Consider the following 21,490-nt stretch of genomic DNA (forward strand, 5'->3'; position numbering starts at 1 on the left):
TGATGGTGTCTCCAAGCTGCAAAGCAGCCTTTGGTGACCAGCCAAACTAAAAAATTCTGAGACCTTGGAAATCCAAAGCTAAGAAATCAAAAAGGATTCAATGACTTTGCAGGGAAAAAAATCCTGGAAGCAAAACAGTAACAAACCGAAAGATATTTCAGGGAGAAAATGAAGTTTTTTAAAGAATGGAATTTTCAGTGTGAAATGTTTACCCACCATCTTAAGGCAGAACAGAGAGTAAAGCTGTGAGCAGCACCTGCCCGGAAGGGGTAGGGAAAATAAAGAGCCATACAGCTCACTTGCTTTCTCCACTGTAATGATGTGTCTGAGTCCATCTGGGCAGAATATACTTTTCAGCTGAAGCTTCATTTATCAGTTCCTTTTCCTACACTTGTTCCTTAAACCCATCTACATGGACAGTTTGCAGGTGTTTTGATTACTTTAAGTAGCTCCCAGTCTCAGGAGCAAGTTTTTTGCTGAAGTCTACTTTAGTAAGAGCAGAGAAGGCTGCGTCACCAGAGAAGAAACATCAGGCAGAAGGCAGTCAAATCCTCTTAGCTGAGGGGCCTGATAATGCATGAAAGTAAAGCTCCCTTTTACTCAGTTCCCTAATAACTTTGCTAATTAGGACATTCATATGAACCTTGTGTTGAGGCTAAGTGTGAAATATTCAGCTGCTGAAAACCCTTACTTGCACAAGAAAAAATATTTCCTTCTCTGCAGGAAGCAGGCCTGCTGCAAAGCCCTCCACGCTGGCACAGCCACGGGCCTCCAGCAGCTAAAAGAATCACAGAGGCTGTGGAATATATGATCGAGACAGCTGAATTATCTCATTTGTTGAAAGAAGGAAAACAGCAATTCTAAAGCACTCTAAACCAGGCCCTTTATGTCTGGGGCTTTTTTAGTCTACTAAAATTTCTTTGCACTGTAAAACCCTGTTGACTACTTTTCTTTGAAATTAAATAGGAATTTCACTTTTGAATTATTAAGTCAGGTGGCAGAAAGGCATCAATGTAGTTTTTTCGTGATTAAAATGTGCTAAAACTAAAAATCTACGCATTACTATGACCTATCAGGTATCAGGCATCCTAATCTTGAACACATAAGAAACCAGTATCCCTTTTACAGGGCACACATAAAATTTATGAGAAGTAGCATGAATAGATGTTCTATTATAATAGTTTAACACCAGATAATTCTTGATGCAATAAACAGAAAATTAGAGGCCTGTCAAAAGTAAGTATTTTAGTTTAGATTGGTTTTAATTGTTTTAATAAAAGTTCCCATGAAGTCTTAGCAGACTAGGATCTGTGCTCCCATCTAGGCTGCACCCATCTGAGCAAATGGCAGTGATACTATGGGGTTACTTCTTGGGTCCTAAAGGATATTTCAATGCACAACAGGAGCCAGGTCCTTTAGAAAGCAGGAGAATCAGCCTAGCTTGGATTGAGTGACTGGATTGTGGTGCTTGCACTTAGTTTGGTATATTCCACACAGAGCCTCCTTCACAGCACGTAGGAGCTTTAGAGGCTGACAATGTAAGCTTCAGTTATTCATTCTGCACTGTCTGTGCATTTTCCTCTGAATAAAGAGAGTGCTTTACTCATCAGATTACACATAAGTCAGTAAAAAGTTTATTTATTACATGGTTATTACTTTTACATTAGAATCCTTTGCACTTCACAGGTGTGAGAACAACGATCACTATCAGTTTAATCATCATGACTTACTGTGTAGAACCAAAATTTGACAATAGGTGCATTATAGAATTCATAGATCTTTGTTCCAATTGGAAGGCTCTGTTGTTTTTTCTTTCCATTCTCTTCATCCCCCTTTCGGGAACCTGTATCTGCATTTGCATCCTGGAAGACCAAAGTTGTCAGATTTTATCAATACACAGCAGTAAAAATAGTAGTTTTCCTCAACCACGGCCCCAGCCAACTGTTAACTGCGCAGGGATTCCCCTGAGCAACAGACCTCTTCTTAAAAGTATATAAACAGAATTCTGTAAATCTGTGGAACTACACAGGCACTTCCTGTGCTCTGAGAATCCAGTCTATACACTCCCATAATTCTTCACTGATTTTACCCCCCAGAGGCAGTTGAGATTTTAACCTGAGTGAGCTACAGCATAATCAGAGAAGTCAGAAAAATGAGTAGTCCTGAGATATTAGAACTTTCTAATAATCTCCATTACTGACCGCATTTTCCTCCTCTTTTTCTTTTCCTTCCTCATTTTCTTTTGATGTCTGGTAGGAATAGTCATCATAACTCCGATACTCTAGGAAAAGGATGGTGGGAGGGAAAAGAATTCCCATTATAACCTGTAAACATGAAAGAACTCAACTCAGTATTTGTTTATATTATGAGTTTTGTAACAAGGTAGGTCCCAGCCCAAAATTTTCCTTTAAATAGTATTCAAGATATTCTGCCATCCTCAAGCCTATATGAATGAGAAAGTACTTAAGAAGCATTAGCAATAAGGTACTGCATGAAATATGGCACCCTAAAAAGCCTCCCATCTCCACAAATACCCTGCAATTTTTGCTATACAAACAGTATGTATAACAAAGTGCTCCATCCAACAAACTCTGTTTGGAAATAATGCAGAACAGAAATACCTTAAGGCCAGGGTTTTTCCGCATGCGCAGTCGCCCCATCCACATGTCTGTTAGGAGCATCTGGCTGCAGGTGTGAGCAATGAAGTCCCTGTGTTTAGCTGCCACAGCCAACTTCAGGCAGGTAGAATTACTCCAGTTTTTCAGTTCATACGTCAGCAGTTTCATGGCAATCTGCTCATCGTGTTTATAGGACTGATCCAAGAGTTCAACAGCCAGCTGGCCAAAATCTCTGGAAGATACAAAATAAGATCAGTGAAGCTTGACTTCACTGAAATCAGTCTCCTTTGGGGTTATAGCTCTGTTCACTGGGCATCATGTTTATCCACACATGTATAGTGACAAGAACAACTAATCGCAAGCTTGATTTGGGACAGTCTACAAAAGTTCCAAACAAACTGTTAGTGAACAGAGGGAATTTGCTTAGACCAAGAACATCTTCAAGGCAGTTAAGATATATCATCACATAATCCTTAATTTGCGGGAGTAAATTCTGAAAATAACTTTGTGGAATAAAACTAGCTAGTTTTACAGAGAGAAGCTGATGAAAGAATGCATTCTGTCGGAAAAAATGCAAGTCTTCTCCTTGCCTAGTGTTGCCTTAAGATCCTGAGACCACATTTTGCCTTGTCTGTAGTTGCTAAATTTGCTCCAAAATAGCATTCTGTGAAAGTACATTTAGAAATTAATTGTACTGAACTAAAAAGTAAAACTTCTCAGCAAGCTTCTAGCAAGTAGCTATAAAATCTGCTCTGCATCTACTAACTTTGAGTTGTTGTCCAGATCCTGAGAGATGTCATCCACCAGCTCACTCTCTGAAGATTCATGGGCCATAGACTTGTAGAGTTTACAAGCCACAAGTGCCTTGGCCATGGATTCCTCCCCTCGTTGCCAAAGGAACAGGGCCATCTTCTGCCGTTTCATGAGCACAGCCCACACCATCAGCTCATGAAAGGGGTACTGAAAGCGGCTCACTTCTGGGTCATCCACATCAATATCAATCTCTTCCTCCTTTTTTTTCTTTTTCTTCTTCCCTTTGGTGGGAGGCTCATCATCCTGGAAAGAAAAATTGTTCCTGTCAGCTTTTAACAGCTCACCTGACAACAGCACCATGCAAGGAACAAGTACTGAGAGGACACATTAATAGTCAAAGTTCTAATTTGGTTTTGTTGTTCGCTACCATGCATGAAATAGGACAGAGCATGCACTGGGCAAGCACACACAGATTTTATTCAGGGTGCTGTTTCTTGTACACATAATTACAAGTCACCCATCTTGGAAAAGTGCAGTAGAATCCCTTGATACTGAAGGCATCTCTTCATACTGCATTGGAATTGCAGATCTCTACTGCACATGGAATTGCATAGGCTGGTTTGCAACAAATTATGACTTAATGAATTCCTCTGCAGTGTCAGTGGAACTCTAACAAAGCTGAATTCCTTACAGATAGGCTCCACTGCCATTTCCAATTCCGTATCTCTGTGTCTATCCCTGCAGAGCAGTGCTGCACATCTTCCAGGTACCAGAGCACTTTTCTGACTGACATGCAGGCCATGACAACATGCAAAAGGCAAAGACAGGCACACAGCACCCTTAAGAACAGCAAGATACCAAAGGGAATCTTCACCTTGGAATAAGCAATCTCCTCTTATGTATGCAGTGCACATGGAAGGTATTAAGTATCCCATTTCTTAAAGGGATAGGGAGGATAGGCCATTACTACAGGAACCAACATGGAAGTAACTGAAGGGAAGTAGTGACAATGAAGCAGGATCCTGAAGGGAGAAAAGCCATGATTGGGAAAATTAGGGTTTAAAAAATGTAGGAAGAACATTGCATATATAAGTGTAGACAGAGCTCATCATCATTGGAGACCTAGTCCAATCTCAGAAGTAGATTGCAAGTAAAAGAAATTGCTATTCTACAAAATCAGTTCTTGTTCAAGCAAGCTCAGCATAACGCACTATTTTTCAACAAAATGTGAATTTAAATCCAAATTCAGAGTTCAGCCTCCCACACCATTTCCAAAGATGACTCCTCAGCTCAGCAACTGAGCATGAACTTCTCCTTCAGCAGTTTTAAGAACTGCAAGTGGTGACCTCTGTCTTCCATGGATAATTCAGGGGTCATCAATTGCACAAAGTATTTACTATCTCTGAAACAGAGGACATAAAATCTCAAATGGAGGACAAAAAATTAGGTCCTCTACACCCTAGGAAAATCAAATAAAAACAAAACCCTGTGTAAGATAGAAAGTGCTGAGGAGTCTAACCTTCCTGTTTTAGAGCTGCTAACACTGGAAATGAAAAAACCTAACCACACAGAGTCACAGCAATTTATTGATCACTTCAGTAAAAGAAATGTAAATGCTCTTTGAACTTTTTCTTTCTCTTGGAAGAAGGAGCAGGCTCTACCTGCTGTCAAGTGGAAAGAACACTTCAGTTTGTGCCACATGAAACATTTCTCACTGAAAGAAACAGGAAGATCAAAATGTTCTTTTGGAGAAGCACTGTGATTGATGCTAATCAAAAAGAGTCACAACTCTGAGGGGCTGAGCTTTTGGCCTTGATACAGCAGAAAATAGGAAGCTGATCAGATAGATTAAACACAACCTCTTTCAGAGGTTCTCTACAGATTTCTCAGTTGAGAAAGGGGCTGTTTATCTGCCTGGGAAATGAGGGGCATTTGTGTGTGGGTATGGTTCACATCATCTGTAACACAAGCAGCATGAACACTTACTGTGCTTGAGCACTATCACAGCATTAGTAAAATCCCACTTCCTAGAGAAATGCACCTGCCTCTTGGTGTCAGTGCTTTCCTGGTCTATAGTGATATTTCTTTTTTCAGAAACAAAAGCAACTACCTTTAAAACAGAGTTTTCAGGTCTCATCCCAGATTTGTTTCTAGTTAATTACACATTTCTACAGGTACACAAGCAATTGAGGTAGGGGCTGGACCCAAAATTCTGGATCAGCATCACTGTTAACAAAACGTGGTGCCATCACAGTAGCAAGGATGTTTTATGGTGGAGGGCAGCACCTGACCAGCTTGGTTTTCACTCAAGTTAAATGTTTTCTCTATGGTAAAACATCGTTAAGCATGGAAATTGTTATTTCGTGGTTAAAGGAGATTTTGCCATAAGTAGCACTGCTGGATTATATTCTCTTTTCAATGTTGTTAATGTGTACACATGAAAAATTAAATCTACAGTATCTTCCACCATGAAGCATGTTATTACATAATAGTGTTAAAAATGCCTGAAAACCATTAAGCAGAGCTTTAGGAAGTTTGAAAGATGTAACCCTTAAAAAAAATGGTCAGAAGCATTTAATACTATGTTTGCAAAATGGAATGTCCTGTCTAGTTGAGATTTTCTGTAAATCACAGTAATAATGAAAAAGCTAAGAGTAAGATCAGAACTGTACCAAGAAATGTTTTGATAAAACCAGTATTTTAAATAAATCCACTTACCTCCATCCCCAGTAGTTTAAGAGCTTTTGGCTGAATATTAAAAAGTAGAAATAAAATCAGTTAGATGGGAGGAAAATTTGAAAGACCAAACAATACTAAGCAAACCCATTTTCATTTGCAAATGTACAGCATTTATTATGAAACTTACTGTCCTAAATAATTGTACCAATAATGCTGCAATTAGTTATTCTTAATTTAAATTGTATTAGCAGGAATGCAATGGGTTAGGAAATATATATCCTGCACTCAAAGGAAATATTTTAGTTCAGACAAGAGTTAAATTAATCTTTTGATAAATAATCCTTTGAGAATTAAAATGACCGCATGGTCACAAAAGCTAAAAAAAAAAAATAAGTGCTTCTAAGCATACCACAGTTAGGAATATCTGGATTGTAAACTATTGGAATAGGAGGAAATTCACCTTCAGGTCAGTGTATTCACCATGTCTCATGTCCTCACATCCTTAAACACAGATGTCTTAAAACTTTCTTAAGTAACTTCACTCTTGGAATTTCAACCTCTACCTTGCATTTCTTTAGAATTTAATATGTAGTTAACATGAAGAATTTGATATGAAGTGTTTCACAAAAACAAAGGAAAAGATTTTTTGCCATCAGCACAATGGCTGCATCCAGAATGAACTCATTCTTACCCTCTTTGGTCCAAATAAATTATTATAAAGAGTCCGAAAACTTTTCCGAGTATAGTTGCAGCGGTAAGCTCCACCCATGAGATATTCCAGGACAAGACCAATATCTATTAGGCTGATATGATAATCTGGTGGAAGATTTCCCTACAAAAAAAAAACCCACAACTTAATAAGGACTTAGGATAAGAAAACATGACGTAGATTAAATTTACTGGCAAGACATACGTCACAATTAAATTGGCACATTGGTATTATTTACAGCCACTGGGTTCAGTCTTTTGTATGAAATGAACTTATACACATAGTGAAAAATTTTGTGTCAGATTTTTGGTTTTGTTGTTAGCAGAATTCATATTTCGGAACAAATTTTCATTTGATTTACTCATATATCAGTGTCCATACAAGTTTATGTTGTTTACAAGAGTTATATTAATGAACTTAAGAAACTCTGTACTGATTACCATTAATCCAGTATAAAAGCATGACAATTTCATTGTGAATATCCCTGATAATCATACTTTACATACTTTTTTAATGGAAATTTGTATTTCATCATATTATCTACAGTTGAGACTAAATGCAGACCATAACTAATGTGCAGCCCAGAATCAAAGCAAACTCTAATTTCAGTGGTTACAGCTAAAACTGGATAATTGTATTGACTTCATTGGAAAAAAAACAGTGCTTCATTGTCCAAGCTACATCCTACAGCAATGACTGATTGTACAGCACCACTGAGCAGCTGCTATGATGGAACAACTACAGCCTAAGGAAGCACATCACCTCCAGGTTAACCCAACTGAATCCCCGGGACTGCCGCTGAGGGAGGGAGCATGGAAATGCAATGGAATAGAGGAGAGACAGACACAGAACACAGAGGAACATTAGTGACACTCATAGTGACAACACTGAATGAGAAAAGTGTTAAACTGTGAAGCAGATGAATATGAATTATACATTAACACAGTACTGCATAATCCCCACATTTGAACCTCCCTGGAATAACTGGGGGTTTTTCTTGCAGAAATGAATACAGGCAATTTCACATAGCTGAATCTTACTGAATAAAAGCTTCAAAACCTCTAAGAGAGAAAATACATCTAATCTCACAATGACCCTGCCTATTGACATATAATGAACAAATTTTCACGTCATGGAAACAAATGAATAAGAAATTTAAGACAGAAGAGATTTTCTCCCAGGTAAAAGTTGAACTAGTGGGAGAAAAGTAACTGGAAAACACACAAGGAAACAAACAAAAGGCAACAAATTCTGCAGTCACGACTGGAGCTTCCAGTTAACCTAGCAGGCCTTTCCTTCCACTCCTCCCCTGTAATGCTGCATTGGGAGCCTCTTGTAGAGAAGAAACAGTATCAACCTAAATCTCAAATGCCATATTACACTATAGGAGCTTAATTTAATTAACTCCTTAGTTTTAAAATTACTATTACTGCCATACCCAATTTAGACTGATGTCACTGTTTGCCACAGAGAGACATTTAACTTTTCTTAACAGCTGCCATCCAATTTCAAATGCCTGCTTGGCCCCATGCTATGCTTGCTTTTACTGTTGATTCACATGGCTAATGCAATCACATAAATGTAACACTGCTTACCTTTTTCACATCTCTGACTAGCAAATGAAGTGTATTTGGCGGACCCAGCCTCTGAAACAAAAATAATTCATGGTCCATTAGAGCTTCAGTTCTTCAGATTTTTTGCAAACACAAAGACAGTAAGTGATCTGGCACCTTAAGTAGAACTTCAGACAACAACCACGTGCCATCTCACCCCAGAGGTGTGAAAAGATGGAACTGGGCTACAGTGACAAACACCTGTCTATCAAGAGCAACATCACTATTTCATAAACCTGTGGTGATTCAAGTCACATACAATACAGTGGCAAAATATCACAGGGCTTTTTAGTATTTCTGCTCACTCACAGTATTATAAAGTTCCTCCAGTCGAGGAATAGTCAGGAAGTGCTGCATGTTTACTCCATTCTCAATAAGCAGTTTCACAAAGTCCACTCGATCCAGGACCAGTGCATCCAGCATAGCCTGCTCCAGGGAGTTCACCTGAATTGCAGGGTGGAGAATGTGACACCACATGAGTACAAATTAGTTGGCTGGGTAGCAACCATAGCCATTTTCACTACTTAGGATACGGACTGAGTTCCCACATATGTTGATTAGTCTGTAAGTAAAAAGGAATTTAGAAAATAACATTTTAACCACATGAAGTGAATAGAGATAGCAGAGTTTCCTAAATCTTTAGCAATACAACTGTAGCTTTCAGTCTTTCGATATGTAGCTTTCAATCATTTTGTCAGTATTTTTAACTAAGCCAGGCATACCATGCTTGACACATTATGTGAAAAAGGGGATTTACTTGCTCAGCATGATAGGAACAAGTTAAAGTAACACAGAAAGAAGATGTTCACTGGTGGTCTTACTTCCTTCTGACAAGTGGAGAGAAGAAGATGCTGCAGCTCAGTATTGACTTGTACTATTGAGATAAGGCTGCATGTGGTGCACATGGGATGAGGGAGGGATGCTTGGCTCAAACACTAAACAGCAATCCTGGAGAATCTACAGCTGATCTAGTGGGAATGTGCAAAAGAGCCTTCTACAGAATGAGTGTGTATCTTCCTTCTTTGTACCTCAGAATGAAAAAAAAATCTTCAGCAGTTTTTTATACAAACACTTTCATCTCACCCAGTTCAGGAGTTCAAGTTTTCTTGGGTCTGTTTCTTCTTCTGGTTCTTCTTTTGCTTTTCCTCCCTTTTTCTTCCCTTTTCCTTTCCCTCTGCCTGCTTTAGTCTGAGGTGCTGGAGATTTCTTTTCCTTCTCAGGAGCTGTACCATCAGGAGCTGTAAGGCTTCCTAAAGGCTGTATTTATAATGCATTTAAGTATTAGAAATATAATTGATCTTACAATAACTATTCTACCAAGCTCACCCTCCAGTCACTACTTCTCACATTGAGTCAACTTAAAATGATAATTTCTCTAAGTTTAAGGGTCTTTTCTGCATAGTCACAGCTTTACCCTTTTTAAAAAGCTGTTATGTCTAACTTAATAACTTTGAAAGTCAAAGCAGTGAAGGAGATTGACTGGGGAGGATTGCTCTCAAAAAATAAAATTAGTGTGAGAAGACCGGGACACTTCAGTTCCTTTGCTCACTCTGAAAGCAATAGTTGTCAAAATAAATAGCAACAAGAGCTGGACAGAAAGAATTCTTAATAAGAATGCTGCATGATGCCAAATAGCATCCATACTGCAGAGCAGAGAGGAGAGGACAGAGAGCCACTCACTGGTTCATTTCTGCTCTGCAGAGAGTATTTCTGTTTATACTTCTCAAGATACATTTATTCTTCAGCTAAAGTCCTTCTCCCTTCCAACCTATCTGCCCAGGGAAGAGGCACACATACACCACACTACTTGTCTGTGATTTGGAGGCTTAACTTGCTCCAGGTAATGCTTAGATTACATAAACCCCACAGAGAAGAAAACTGCATTGTAACTACCTGTGCCCTGCACTGTCAACTACAGGATCAAGCCTTTAAAAAGGCTTCTTTCCTGGGCTTTTATTAGTCCTAAAAAACTCTCCTCTGCCCAGTTACCACAAATCCATTCAAAAGCCTGGACTAAATTGCAATTGCCAAGTGGCAGCACAGGCTGGTCTGAAAGCAATCTCTGTGAACTTAGAATGATAGTGAATCCCAGCTGGCTGGTACTGCTTCCACAACCTGCAGTGCAGAAGTATTGACCAGGCCAAAACAATAACAGGCTTCACTTCTTAGTGGAATCTCTGACTCTAACCACAATAACAGGGAGATTGGGACATTCCATCCAATGAAATAAGTCTCTTCATTATGTACAGTATGCACATGAATGGTATTCCTTTGAGTGTCATTTTATTGCATAGTTTCAACTAAGTTTCAACTCAAGTTTCAACTAAGCAAAAACACCATCAAAATTATTTCCCCTTCATTCTTACAGCCTTCAGGCTGCTCTCCTCATGACACTTTGGAGTAATTCAGTATCAGATGGTTCACACAGTAAAGCAAAAAGCATCAATACAGTGAGACATGAAAATAGTTTAAATAAAGGATTTTAGTTAACATAGGTGAACTGCAGTGTTTCACTATTGCTGCTAGTGCAGCACCAAAATCCAAGGTGTAAATATTACACAACTTAATTTAAACTACATACAAACAAAATGACAAAGAAAATTTGCCTTACTGGCCAGTGGTGTCCAAAGACAAAGATTTGGCTGCGTGCAATGTCTACACGATTCCAGGCCAAAGCCAGGCTGAGCTGATCTGGAGCAGATGCATTGGTACCTAAAGAGAAACACACAGATTTTTCATATTTCACACATGATGAAACAAGACTGAAAAATCTCCTGCAATAACTAGAAAACAGCAAGTCTGGCTCCATATCATACTACCATTAGAATAATTCTGACACAAAGCAGTGGATTCATCCAATCAATTTATAGCATCTTCCATTTAACCCCATAATACTAATTTCCAAAGGATTAATGAGATTATCTCCCTTTTTTAAAAAAAAGCTTCCACATTGACTTTTATTCTGATGCTAAAGACAGATATTTCACTTTTCTAAAAGACCCCTCTCAGCTCCTCTGGCTGATACTGTACATAAAAGCGTAAAAATTCCCCCTCTTAATTCCTTTGGGGATTAGCTCTTAACTAGCTTTGGGGACTCCAGAGATCCCATATAGAGCCTGTATCAACTACTGTATACCCACAGACAGAAAACAGTTGTTTCAGCAAATACAACAAATAAATAAGGAACCAATCGTATTGCTCTGAGGTTTAAATGGCACAATCTGAGATCTGGAAAATCCAAACAGCCTTTCATCTTCTCACTTTTTTTTTCTAACTTCATGAATATATGCTTGAACTGCAGTAAAATGAGCTGCAATATCAGCAGTACAGTTGTTGCAGCACTCCCATCCCACACTTTCAGGGGAGGAAAACCACACAAAACTTTCAATCTAGATTTTAAGCTTCATGCTAATCTGAACAAGAACCAAACACGTTCAGGTACTTGTTAGAATCCAAGTGAAGAAATCAAAGACTTAAACTTGAAGAGTGAATGCCAGACAGTGCATAGGAACGTCCTCTTGGGATGCTGTTGTGCATCCTTCCTGTGTGCCTGGAAAACCCACCTTTGAGGAGAGCAGTTAGGATGGACATCTCAATGTCATGCTGCCCTTCTGAGCCCATGCGGAACACGGTGATCTAAAGAGCAGCACAAAACCAAACACACAAATTACAACACAGGAAAGACACTAAATATGTGGATAGAAAATAGAGCAGAATGGTGCAGCTTTATTATTTCCTGCAATTTATGATTTTTCAAAAAGTACAGTTCCACTAAATTTTTCTTGGAAATTTAATTTTCACAGAAGTTTTTAATTGAATTCTTTCAGTGAAGTTATCCTAAAATATCCCTGCATCGATGAACATGACAAACTTGATGAAAAATCTTCACCAAACCCATGAATTCTAAAAAGCGGTGACAAAACTGCCATGCAAAACTGATTGTTTTCTGATGGTTCTATTACTTCCCAGTAGAATGGAAAAGGAAATGCTAGTTACCCAGGATAATTATCATAGCATCCCTTTTATTGATGATAACACTCAAATACTTTTTAGCTGCAGGATGTGTTACATATGACAATCAAATAGGCAGAACTAAGTAAAAAAAACAATTATTCTAGTCACATTTGCTTAGCTCAGTCCATTGCAATTCAATAATCTTGAAAATAGTAATTAATGTACAGCTTAGCCATTTAACTACATATTAGAAGACTAATAATTCAGAAGTAGAATAACCAAATAGTCTATGTTAACAAACTTAATACCAAAGGCAGACAAAAAAACCCAAAAACAAATTCTTCATTTTCCAAAAGCAGCTATTCATATTAGCTACTGAGAACAGCAATTTTCTCAACAGTTAGAATATATTTTGCAGGAATGCAAAGATACATGACAATAGAAAAAGAAGAACTACAGAAATTACTAATTAACAAGAACAGAGAAAACTACCAACAGAAAACCATAACCGTAAGTCTGCTTCGGCTGCACAGCCAGTGTCTGAATTTTGCTGAGTAAACCAGATGTGCTCTGATGCACATTTTAAATTCAAAACAGTCTGACTAAGGCAGCTGTGGGCTCTCTTCTCTCAACCAATTTTTCAGGAAGGCTGATTCTCTTTCAGTCAGAGAGACTCATCAGAGTCATGTTTACTGTCAGCTTTACATCCAGCAAAGGTGTATGTATGCAACTCATCTTGGCATTATATTTACAAAAATTCACTGAAACAATTACTCAAAGGCAAACACTCAGGGATTCATTCTGCCTGCAAAGACACAGGGAATGCAGTTTCAATACACTGCTTCCAGACCACAGATGTGAAAGGCAAAGATTTTCTTTTCCTGAGCACACTTTTCTCTGCAGTTTGGATGCAGGAGATAGGCAGGAACCTGAGTGAGTGGTACAGCACATAGAGCAGACCTGCAGCAAACCAGGAGCAAGAAAGGGTGGGATCTTCAGGAAAACAATGTTTCAGCTTCTTTTGACAGGCCTGCCAAGTCCCTTTTCCTGGAATGAAAGGCTGTTAAAGAGTAAATGTGTCAGAAAACAAAAAGCTGTGTTGATGCACTCTGAATGCTTTTTGCTCCCAGGAACCCTTTCTTCAATTATCTTTCCTCCACTTTTGGCATTGGATCCTGGGTTTAGTGCATTTCTCTTGGTGTCTTGCTCTGCCTTGCTGAAGTCTGTGGAAAAAGATTCTTATCAATTTACACAGGAGAAGAATCTGAAATTTGTTTTTGGGGCTTTCCAGAAGATATAATCCCTGGTTGGCCTATGCTTATGAATGAATGTGTACATTTAATGCAGCTATATGAGGGAAAAAAAGTTTAAACTATAACCCTGGGAAAATGGCACTTGAAAGTACTCCATGAAGTTTGGTCACAGAAATTACCTTCGTGAACTACTTTTAGGATACTTACAAGTTCTTTTTTTTTCATGCACTCCATAAGAATGACGAACAGCTGATGAGCTTGATTCCTGTTGTAGTTAAAGGTTTTCTGGATGGTAACTAGGAGCTGATCCCTAAGGGATTCATTTATTATCCTAAATGAAAAATGAGACATAAAAGAAGACATTACCAGAATGAATATATATTCAGAAGGCCTGCTGTTTACGAAACTATAACATCCAGGTATTCCTATAATATATCATAGATATATTTCTGTTAACAAGTTCAGTCTTCAGGATTTTATCGTTAGGCCTTACAGGACCCTTATCTTTGCTTCTAAATGTTCCAAGTCCCTTTGCATAATAGCTAAAAACCCCAAAATACTTCACATTTCTGATATGTTGCCTTGGTTATGGTCTTAAACAGAGGACTGAACTTGCTAATCATCTGAAACCTCATAATACCCAAATAAGAAACAAATGAACAATCCAAAAGATAATTTATTGAAAAAAATTTAGAAAGGTCAGAAATATTTGATCTCCCAACGCAATATGAAACAGCCCTTCCATCTTCATCCATTTCCCAACACAACACATGTATTTTCAGATAATGGCAAACATTACCAGCAGGTGCCTGAGAGATGCAGCAAAATTCAAAGTTCACAGTGAGAAAACGATTGGACTGACAAAAAATTCTTATTATAGATCTGCCTTACTAGACAACCGCATTTATCATAATTATTGGAGAAGAAAATTGAACACTGCATCATATGCACTGGGAGAGAAAGCCATGCAGTGAGCACATCTCAGAAAGACTGATCCTGATAAGCTCTTTCAATTACCCATGAGCTGATAGGAAGAATGACTAAGGAAAAAAAAATCAAGCCAAGTTTGATTTAAACTAAGGAAGCTTGTTAGACAGAAAAGACAGTTGCTGAATCATAAATACTTTTGGTGCAATTAAGTATGTGCTATGCCTAAACACCAGCAAAATCCAGCGTAAGAGCCGCTCTCCTAATTCAGCAAGTAACATACACACTGCTAGCAGCACTACTTGTCTGCTTAATACTTAATCCAAGCTTCAACTTCAGTCAAGGAAATAGTTTCTATCTTCAGTACTAGACAGGTATGCCATACCCTAATTAAGACAATATATGAGGTGTTTGCCTGGAAGGCAAAAGGAAGATAATGAAGGAAGTCCAAAATTTTCACAGCTGGTCTGGCACTTTTGGACAAGGAAGTTCATTCACACAACACAGCAGAATCAGGCAGTACAAATTTTGCAAATCCAGGCACTAATTAACCTCAGCCCTGGCCTGAAGAAAAGAATTCCTCCTGGGAACTTGTCCTTGCTTCTCCCATGCCCAACCCAGCACCACATATAGTGCAGCAAGCCCTGATGGAGCTAGTACAACAGTGTGCTGTAGTGAGAGTAAGCACATTTCAGGGGACCAGAACATGCATTCAAAGTGGTAACAACTCCTGCTATTTAACTTCAGGGCTAAGACCAAACAGGCAACAAAAGCTGACTGACAGCAGAATGCCTGTTTGCAGCGTTTTGTCCCCGAGGGTTTTTTTTAAAATGAAGCTCTATGAAAGCAAGGCATATAGTCCTACATAGGTTTGGTGAAGATCTTGAAACCTTACCCTCCCTCTTCAGAATACTTGTGTGCAAATGACAGAATGTCAGATGCTCGTCCACTGCCATCACAGATCACAACTGGGAGAGGGGGCTCTTCCCGCAGACACTCCAAGACAATGGAGATCACATTGGGACCTCCTTCCACTATGAGCCCAACTACAGGAACACCTTGCCCCAGTCCTGCAAAAACCAGAAGAACAGAAACAAGAAAAAAAAAGAAGTGTCACTGAAACGTAGTTTAAGAAATTGAGATAAATGGATGTGATTTCTGCGTTAGAGCACCGCTTCAATCAGAGCCCTTAGGAAAAATGATTGCCATTTCATGGCCAATGTGAGAAAAAATGTTCATATGCTGTTCCCCAAGCCCAAAAGGAAAAAAGTAAGATGCCTCTTTGCCCTTGTTTTTGTATCAGCTCCATACTTATAACTTATCCACTCAGAGCTGGTGGATGCTTGCTGCTCTCTCGACAGACATCAGGTACAGAAAAAAGCAGCTAACATGACTGTCCTATTGCTTCATCAGCTTCACTGTTACTTGGATGGCTCCCAGCCTTTGAGGCTTTACCTCTTCATTGGTTACCTATGGGAAGTCTTCAGTAGGGTGACATACCTATGCTTATTCCTAAGATAAAAAAAATGAAATTAGTGTTTTTATCATGAGGCTGAAATGGTTTGCCGATGGAAGAGACGACAGCTGAGCATCCCTTTGCTGTCCCTGCCTCACTGTGATCTCCAGGCATAGGATGACAAAGGGAAGCCCACAGGTCACATGGTCTCAGTAGCCTTGGTCACAAGAAACTTGGGGAAATGAAGGACAAAACATTACCTGAATGCTGACTAATTCCACTATCATAAGCATTTGAATTCAGTTCTTAACCTGTGAAATGACCAGCGCTTTATAAAGATGCACTTTTTTTTGTTTGGCTGAGAATGCGTGAAAGACTTCATATTTTCAACCTTGATTCCTCTCTGAAGAACAGGAACACCATGCACAGTAACAGTAGAAACTTCCTGACATGCTCCTGTCAGTACACCCCAGCTCTGATAAGGAGGAGTCGCAGAGCATGGGTCGGCCTGTGTGTCCATGAAATCTTTAGTGATTCCTCCTGAGATTTCCTGAAGAGGTGCCTGTGCTTGGAGTGATGAAGAAGAAACAAAACAACTCCCTGTATGTTGTAACTAGCAGGTGTACTGCAGCCCTTCACAGAACAGGTTTCTGTATGTATTCCAAACTTCGCCCTTCTCATGACAAAAATAATCAAACACTACCTAAGTCAGAGTTGACATCCCCAAGCCCCAGTGGTATTAAAAGGAATGATAAAGAACATCTTGTCTCTGGGCCCTGAATTCCTGATCTTCCAAGCCAATGCTCCCTTTTACAACCCTACAGCTCTGGCAGCACTTCTGCAGAAGACACAGATGACAAAAGCAGGCTGAGCTGTTTCCATCTGCAGGAGCAGTACCTGGCACTGCCTCCAAGCTCAAAGGCAAGGGGCAGCGTTTTCCTGAGCTGTTTCACCACAGGCACAGGGCACTACTTTGAGACTTCCCAGAACATGAGGATACCTCAAGGCTGATCTCTATTTCCACCTTTTGGCTTTACCTGGCACTCTACTTGATTTTTAGCTCTACTCATAAGAGCACTTAGACCCTATAAGAAACTTCTGTGGAGTTCAGTGTAATTGCCATCCTGGATGTTTCTTTTCTCTTATTCTTACAGGTCTACACAGTTTACAGGGGCACCAGTAAGAGATAAAAAAAGCAACTGGTAGAACTGATGTTGATCCTTCAGTAGCTCTTAACTGATGTGTGAATTCGAAGACTATTAACATTTTTTGACCATTTTTAATTAGGGTTGTGGGGTTATTTTTAAATAGTTTATATATTTTTTTATTTCACCTTTTAAAATTAATTTTCTTAAATTCTAATGAAAACATGTCTTTTAAAATATTTTTTTAAAAATAACAACAAGAAAAGTTCTAGAAAATTATTTTAGTGAGGCCATATTAACTGGAAGAAATTTTAAAACTCCACAAAACTCTAAATATGAAAGCATTAAGGTGAAATTGTCTTAATTGTCATTAAAAATCAAAATGACTGCTAAGTTTATCAGGAAGATCAAAGAATTTTGAGTGTCACATTTCAGATGAAACAAATCCATATATAAAAGAAAATAAAATGTTCATGTAAACATTCAGAATCAGAAATCACTAAGCTGCACAGGACTGCTGTAAACAGGAACTGTAAAAAATCCCCCCATTCTGTGTGTTTACTGATGCTTATGAATTCTAGCCTAGAAGTGCACAAATTCTTTGCATTTCTTTTTCCTTAAATTCTCACTGATTTGAAGCTTCTCCTCACTATTATTTGTCAATTTTTTTTTCATCCATTTGCAATCCTTACTCCATGGTTTTTCTGCCTGGTTCGATGTGGGCTCTTTCACAACTTATCAGACAGCACGTGCTCTAGCCCAGTCACACAGTCCTGATCCCATTTCCACTGGGAAGAGCTGGAAGAAGCCTTTAATTTCCAAACTTTCAAGTACTTCAAGCCCTCCTTCCTCCCCTTCAAGACATTATAGTTACATTTTGCCCCACTCGTACTTACGTGTGTTAATTTTCTGGAGGGAAATGTGTTTTTCCAGCTGACGCCGTAACTTTACTTCAGCTCCATATTTACCTAATGTGCCGTTGTCTGCCAGAATGAAGTGGGTGTGGGAACTGTTGAGCACAGAAAGCTTACTTAGAGGGTTTGACATTGTTTGGTAAACTCGTGTTACCTGTGTGTCAAGAGGAGAGATGCACCTAGATTAGAACTAAGAATCAAATGGGAAAATGCCCCACACCACCCAACAGAGGCACACTCAGAGTCTTTTCTGAGAGGAAACAAACCAAGGAAACCAGTATAACCAAAACTAGAGGAGAATCAGAAATGGAGTTTGCTTTTACACTCCAAATCTGTACTCCTGGCAGTGCTGTTTTCTTTGGAGGATAACAGTTAGATTGTGCACTCCCCTTCATGTTCCCCAAAGCTCATTACTGTGCTCTCCTTGTTCACACACTGTGCTGTTACATAATCCTCTTAGTGCATTAGAAAATACATTCTCATTTGGAGTTCCTAGTAATTCATATGCCACTCCACAGTACCCACCTATAATAAACACCGGCCTTGCACACTTAAAGGCCCTTATGTGACTGAGCTTTAGAGAAGGCTCAGTGTGCCACACTGAACTTAGGACATAAAACTGTCACCACAGAGAGGTCTTTACTAATGAAAGCAATGGAAACCTCACTAATTCCATATTTACTTTGAGGTCATATATGACAATCTGAGAAATATACTTAAACAACATGTTTTTTTCAAGAAATGGTTCAATTTTACCTCCTAGGCATGCTTTAGAATGGGTATAAAGTAATACTTCAGAAATATTAACAATGTATTTTTCACACAGCTGTTTCCTAAAGCACTTACATCTTTTCCTATTAGATCCTCCTTGTTTTCTACAATGCCCCATGGTGCAATTCCTATGGCACATATTCGTCCCCTGGATTTCGAAGAATGATCTTTCAAGGCATCTCCCACATGACGAATGACACCTATAGGTACAATTAATTTAATTCATTTTTGGCATTTTAGATTGATCACTAAACAAAAGAATTTTCTTCTTGCCTCTCACAGAGGTACTGGGTTGCTTTCACTACTAAACTGGTACTGGTACTTTATAGTAGAACATGCAATGCAGACAAACATGGTTTTATTTTGTGATGGTTGTGTGTAATTCCCATTACCTCATTGTGCTGAATTCAGTGAAGTCTGTGGAAGACTTATCCTGTCTAACTTCCACAGCATAACCTGTACCCTTGACCATCTCAATGTATTTTATTCATTGGACACAAACCATAACATCAGGAAATACACTTTTAGTAATAAAAAGATCTTTGTACAAAAAAAACACTCTAAAGGTAAAACTTGGCAAATTTGGAATAGAAAACTCAACTACAAGGATAACCAAGCACTAAAAGAAGTGTATTAGAATTAATGTTAGATTCCTTGCTGAAACCAAGGCTGAAATTTGTTTTCAGGGGAAACACTAAGTAATGCAAATCAATACTGACCCAGGAAAATGGTCTGGGTTGGGTAGGAGATTAACACAAATGATTACAATGCTCCTTTTTTGGTATAGTGGATAATGACTTGTTCACGTAGGCTTAAATCTTCTACCTATGGGGAAGATTAGTGAATGAACATCACTAAATTCTTAAGTAAACTAAAAGTGATGGCAAATGCTTACCTGTACTAACACCACCAGTGAAAATCCAAGCTCCTGTGGTCATGGCAGCCTTTATCAGACCTTTTCCAAACACTTGCTTTAATTTTGGTTGCATTTCAAAGTTCTGGAGGCCTCCATGGACAGAGATTAAGAGTTTGGGCAGTTCCAGCTGCCAGTCTTTCACCATGAGATGCAGCAGGGAATCTGGCTTAGTGTCATACGACACACGGATGTACTGCAAAGAGCAACGTGTAATGTTATCACACAACCTGTTCTGTAAATTTTCTGAGAAAAGAATGGTTACTCTTTGCCTTTCAGAATCCTGAAGAGAGAGTTTTACAATTTTCAAACAAAGAAACAAATCTAAGTTTGTATTTCTTCAGAAGAGAGGAAAAACAAAGAGAAATTTTGCAGAAGTTGAGCTGCTGTTGCTTTTACTGCTAAGAAAACTCAAGAGTCTGTTCAACACCAGATGAATAAATACCTTAAAGTACCCTATGCCACTTACCATGGCCTTATTTGAATGTCCTCCTCCCTGGAATTCCAGGTTTCCATAGGCATCAGTTGGGTATGCTTGGGTGTGTTTACTGACAGACCATTTCTCTGGCTGAGCTTCCACTTGCTTTGTTTCTTCTTCATTTTTATTAGCTGTTATACTTGGAGGAGGTGGAATATGTTGGCTAATGAGCTGGCCACAGCAGCACCTAGAGGTTAAAATTTGAAGTGACTTTGGTTATAGTATCTTCAAAATAATAGAAAAAAAAAATACAGCAGACATTAGATTTTCAACTGCCCAAGCCTTGCTGTACATGAATCATAGAAACAACTCTCACATACACACATATGCCAGACATACAAAGATAAAAAAATTCACTTCACCTGTGTCATGCACTGGAGAGCTGTTCTAGGTAAAAGGCCAGGCAAGGAGGAAGAACGCAGAAGAGGAGCACTGACCCTCTGTTTCTTACTTATAGGTCACAGCTCACATGTGACATTGACTCTTCTGTTATCCACACAAGCTGGACCACAATATGCAGCTAGCCCATGGACTAATATTACTATTTAGACTAAGAAATCAAATCCCTTTGTTGCTATTGTCATTGGTAATATCATACCAACTGTGAAGGAAGGCACCACATTACTGCACCCTTGCTTTCAGAATTCAGTATGAATCTATTATGGTTTGCAAAGCTAGGAACTAACAGCTCACTGCCTCTCCTGCTCCCAGCCTTCTCATCTCTGTGATGTCCCATGGCTCTGTGCAGAGTGGACTCCAAGCATGACTTGTGCTTTTGTTCCCCTGTCATCTCCCTTTAAGGGCAGTGACTAAACTGGTTTTGCACGTCCAAACCCAAATCAAGTTGAGTTTCTGTTATTAAGCTTTTCTGTTGAAACAAAATTTTCAAGTGTTACCTGGTACCATCTTTGTTGTTGGCAATTATATAGATGCATTCTCTTTTAGAAAAGGTCTTCTCTATCCAAGCCTTCTGACCCTTAAAAGAGAGAAGAAAAAAAAAAATTAAAAAAAATTAAAAGTACTGATACATTTCTGTGTGGCAGATACAGTAACATTCACCTTCTATTTTCAGCTACTGAACTTATTACATCATTTTTAAACACCAGATACATGAAGTGATGAACACCACTACTCATGAGGTGATGTTAATTTCTATGACTTGGATAAAATTCAAACCTTGACGTGGGTAAGAACCCTTATGTAGAAAGATGATGGCCTTGAAGTTTCAAGGCCTACCAAAAAATGCACTGCTCCTTCCTACTGCAGTAAACAGTAAATAGACTCAATGTAGGACAGAAAATCATCAT

At 38.8% G+C, this 21,490-nt stretch overlaps 1 protein-coding gene across 7 annotated transcripts in view; it reads right to left on the bottom strand.

Annotated features, from left to right (window-relative positions):
- Positions 1-21,490, bottom strand: part of TRPM1 (transient receptor potential cation channel subfamily M member 1) — a 115,781-nt gene that overhangs the window by 17,322 nt on the left and 76,969 nt on the right. For all 7 annotated transcript variants that reach the window (XM_088063014.1, XM_088063020.1, XM_088063013.1 and 4 more), the window contains 18 exons: positions 21,080-21,159; positions 20,175-20,370; positions 19,688-19,901; positions 18,868-18,992; positions 18,004-18,175; positions 15,402-15,576; positions 13,787-13,910; positions 11,936-12,008; positions 10,984-11,084; positions 9,456-9,629; positions 8,682-8,816; positions 8,355-8,405; positions 6,742-6,882; positions 6,090-6,119; positions 3,385-3,674; positions 2,622-2,850; positions 2,202-2,324; positions 1,731-1,862 (listed from right to left, as the gene is read on the bottom strand). In XM_088063014.1, coding sequence (XP_087919140.1) covers positions 1,731-1,862; positions 2,202-2,324; positions 2,622-2,850; positions 3,385-3,674; positions 6,090-6,119; positions 6,742-6,882; positions 8,355-8,405; positions 8,682-8,816; positions 9,456-9,629; positions 10,984-11,084; positions 11,936-12,008; positions 13,787-13,910; positions 15,402-15,576; positions 18,004-18,175; positions 18,868-18,992; positions 19,688-19,901; positions 20,175-20,370; positions 21,080-21,159 — 2,565 coding nt within the window. The remainder of the gene's footprint in view (positions 1-1,730; positions 1,863-2,201; positions 2,325-2,621; positions 2,851-3,384; positions 3,675-6,089; positions 6,120-6,741; positions 6,883-8,354; positions 8,406-8,681; positions 8,817-9,455; positions 9,630-10,983; positions 11,085-11,935; positions 12,009-13,786; positions 13,911-15,401; positions 15,577-18,003; positions 18,176-18,867; positions 18,993-19,687; positions 19,902-20,174; positions 20,371-21,079; positions 21,160-21,490) is intronic.

The sequence above is a fragment of the Pseudopodoces humilis genome, chromosome 16 (genome assembly GCF_049639895.1).
Source record: "Pseudopodoces humilis isolate 2021_Gansu_Grassland_sample_001 chromosome 16, ASM4963989v1, whole genome shotgun sequence".
NCBI lineage: Eukaryota > Metazoa > Chordata > Aves > Passeriformes > Paridae > Pseudopodoces > Pseudopodoces humilis.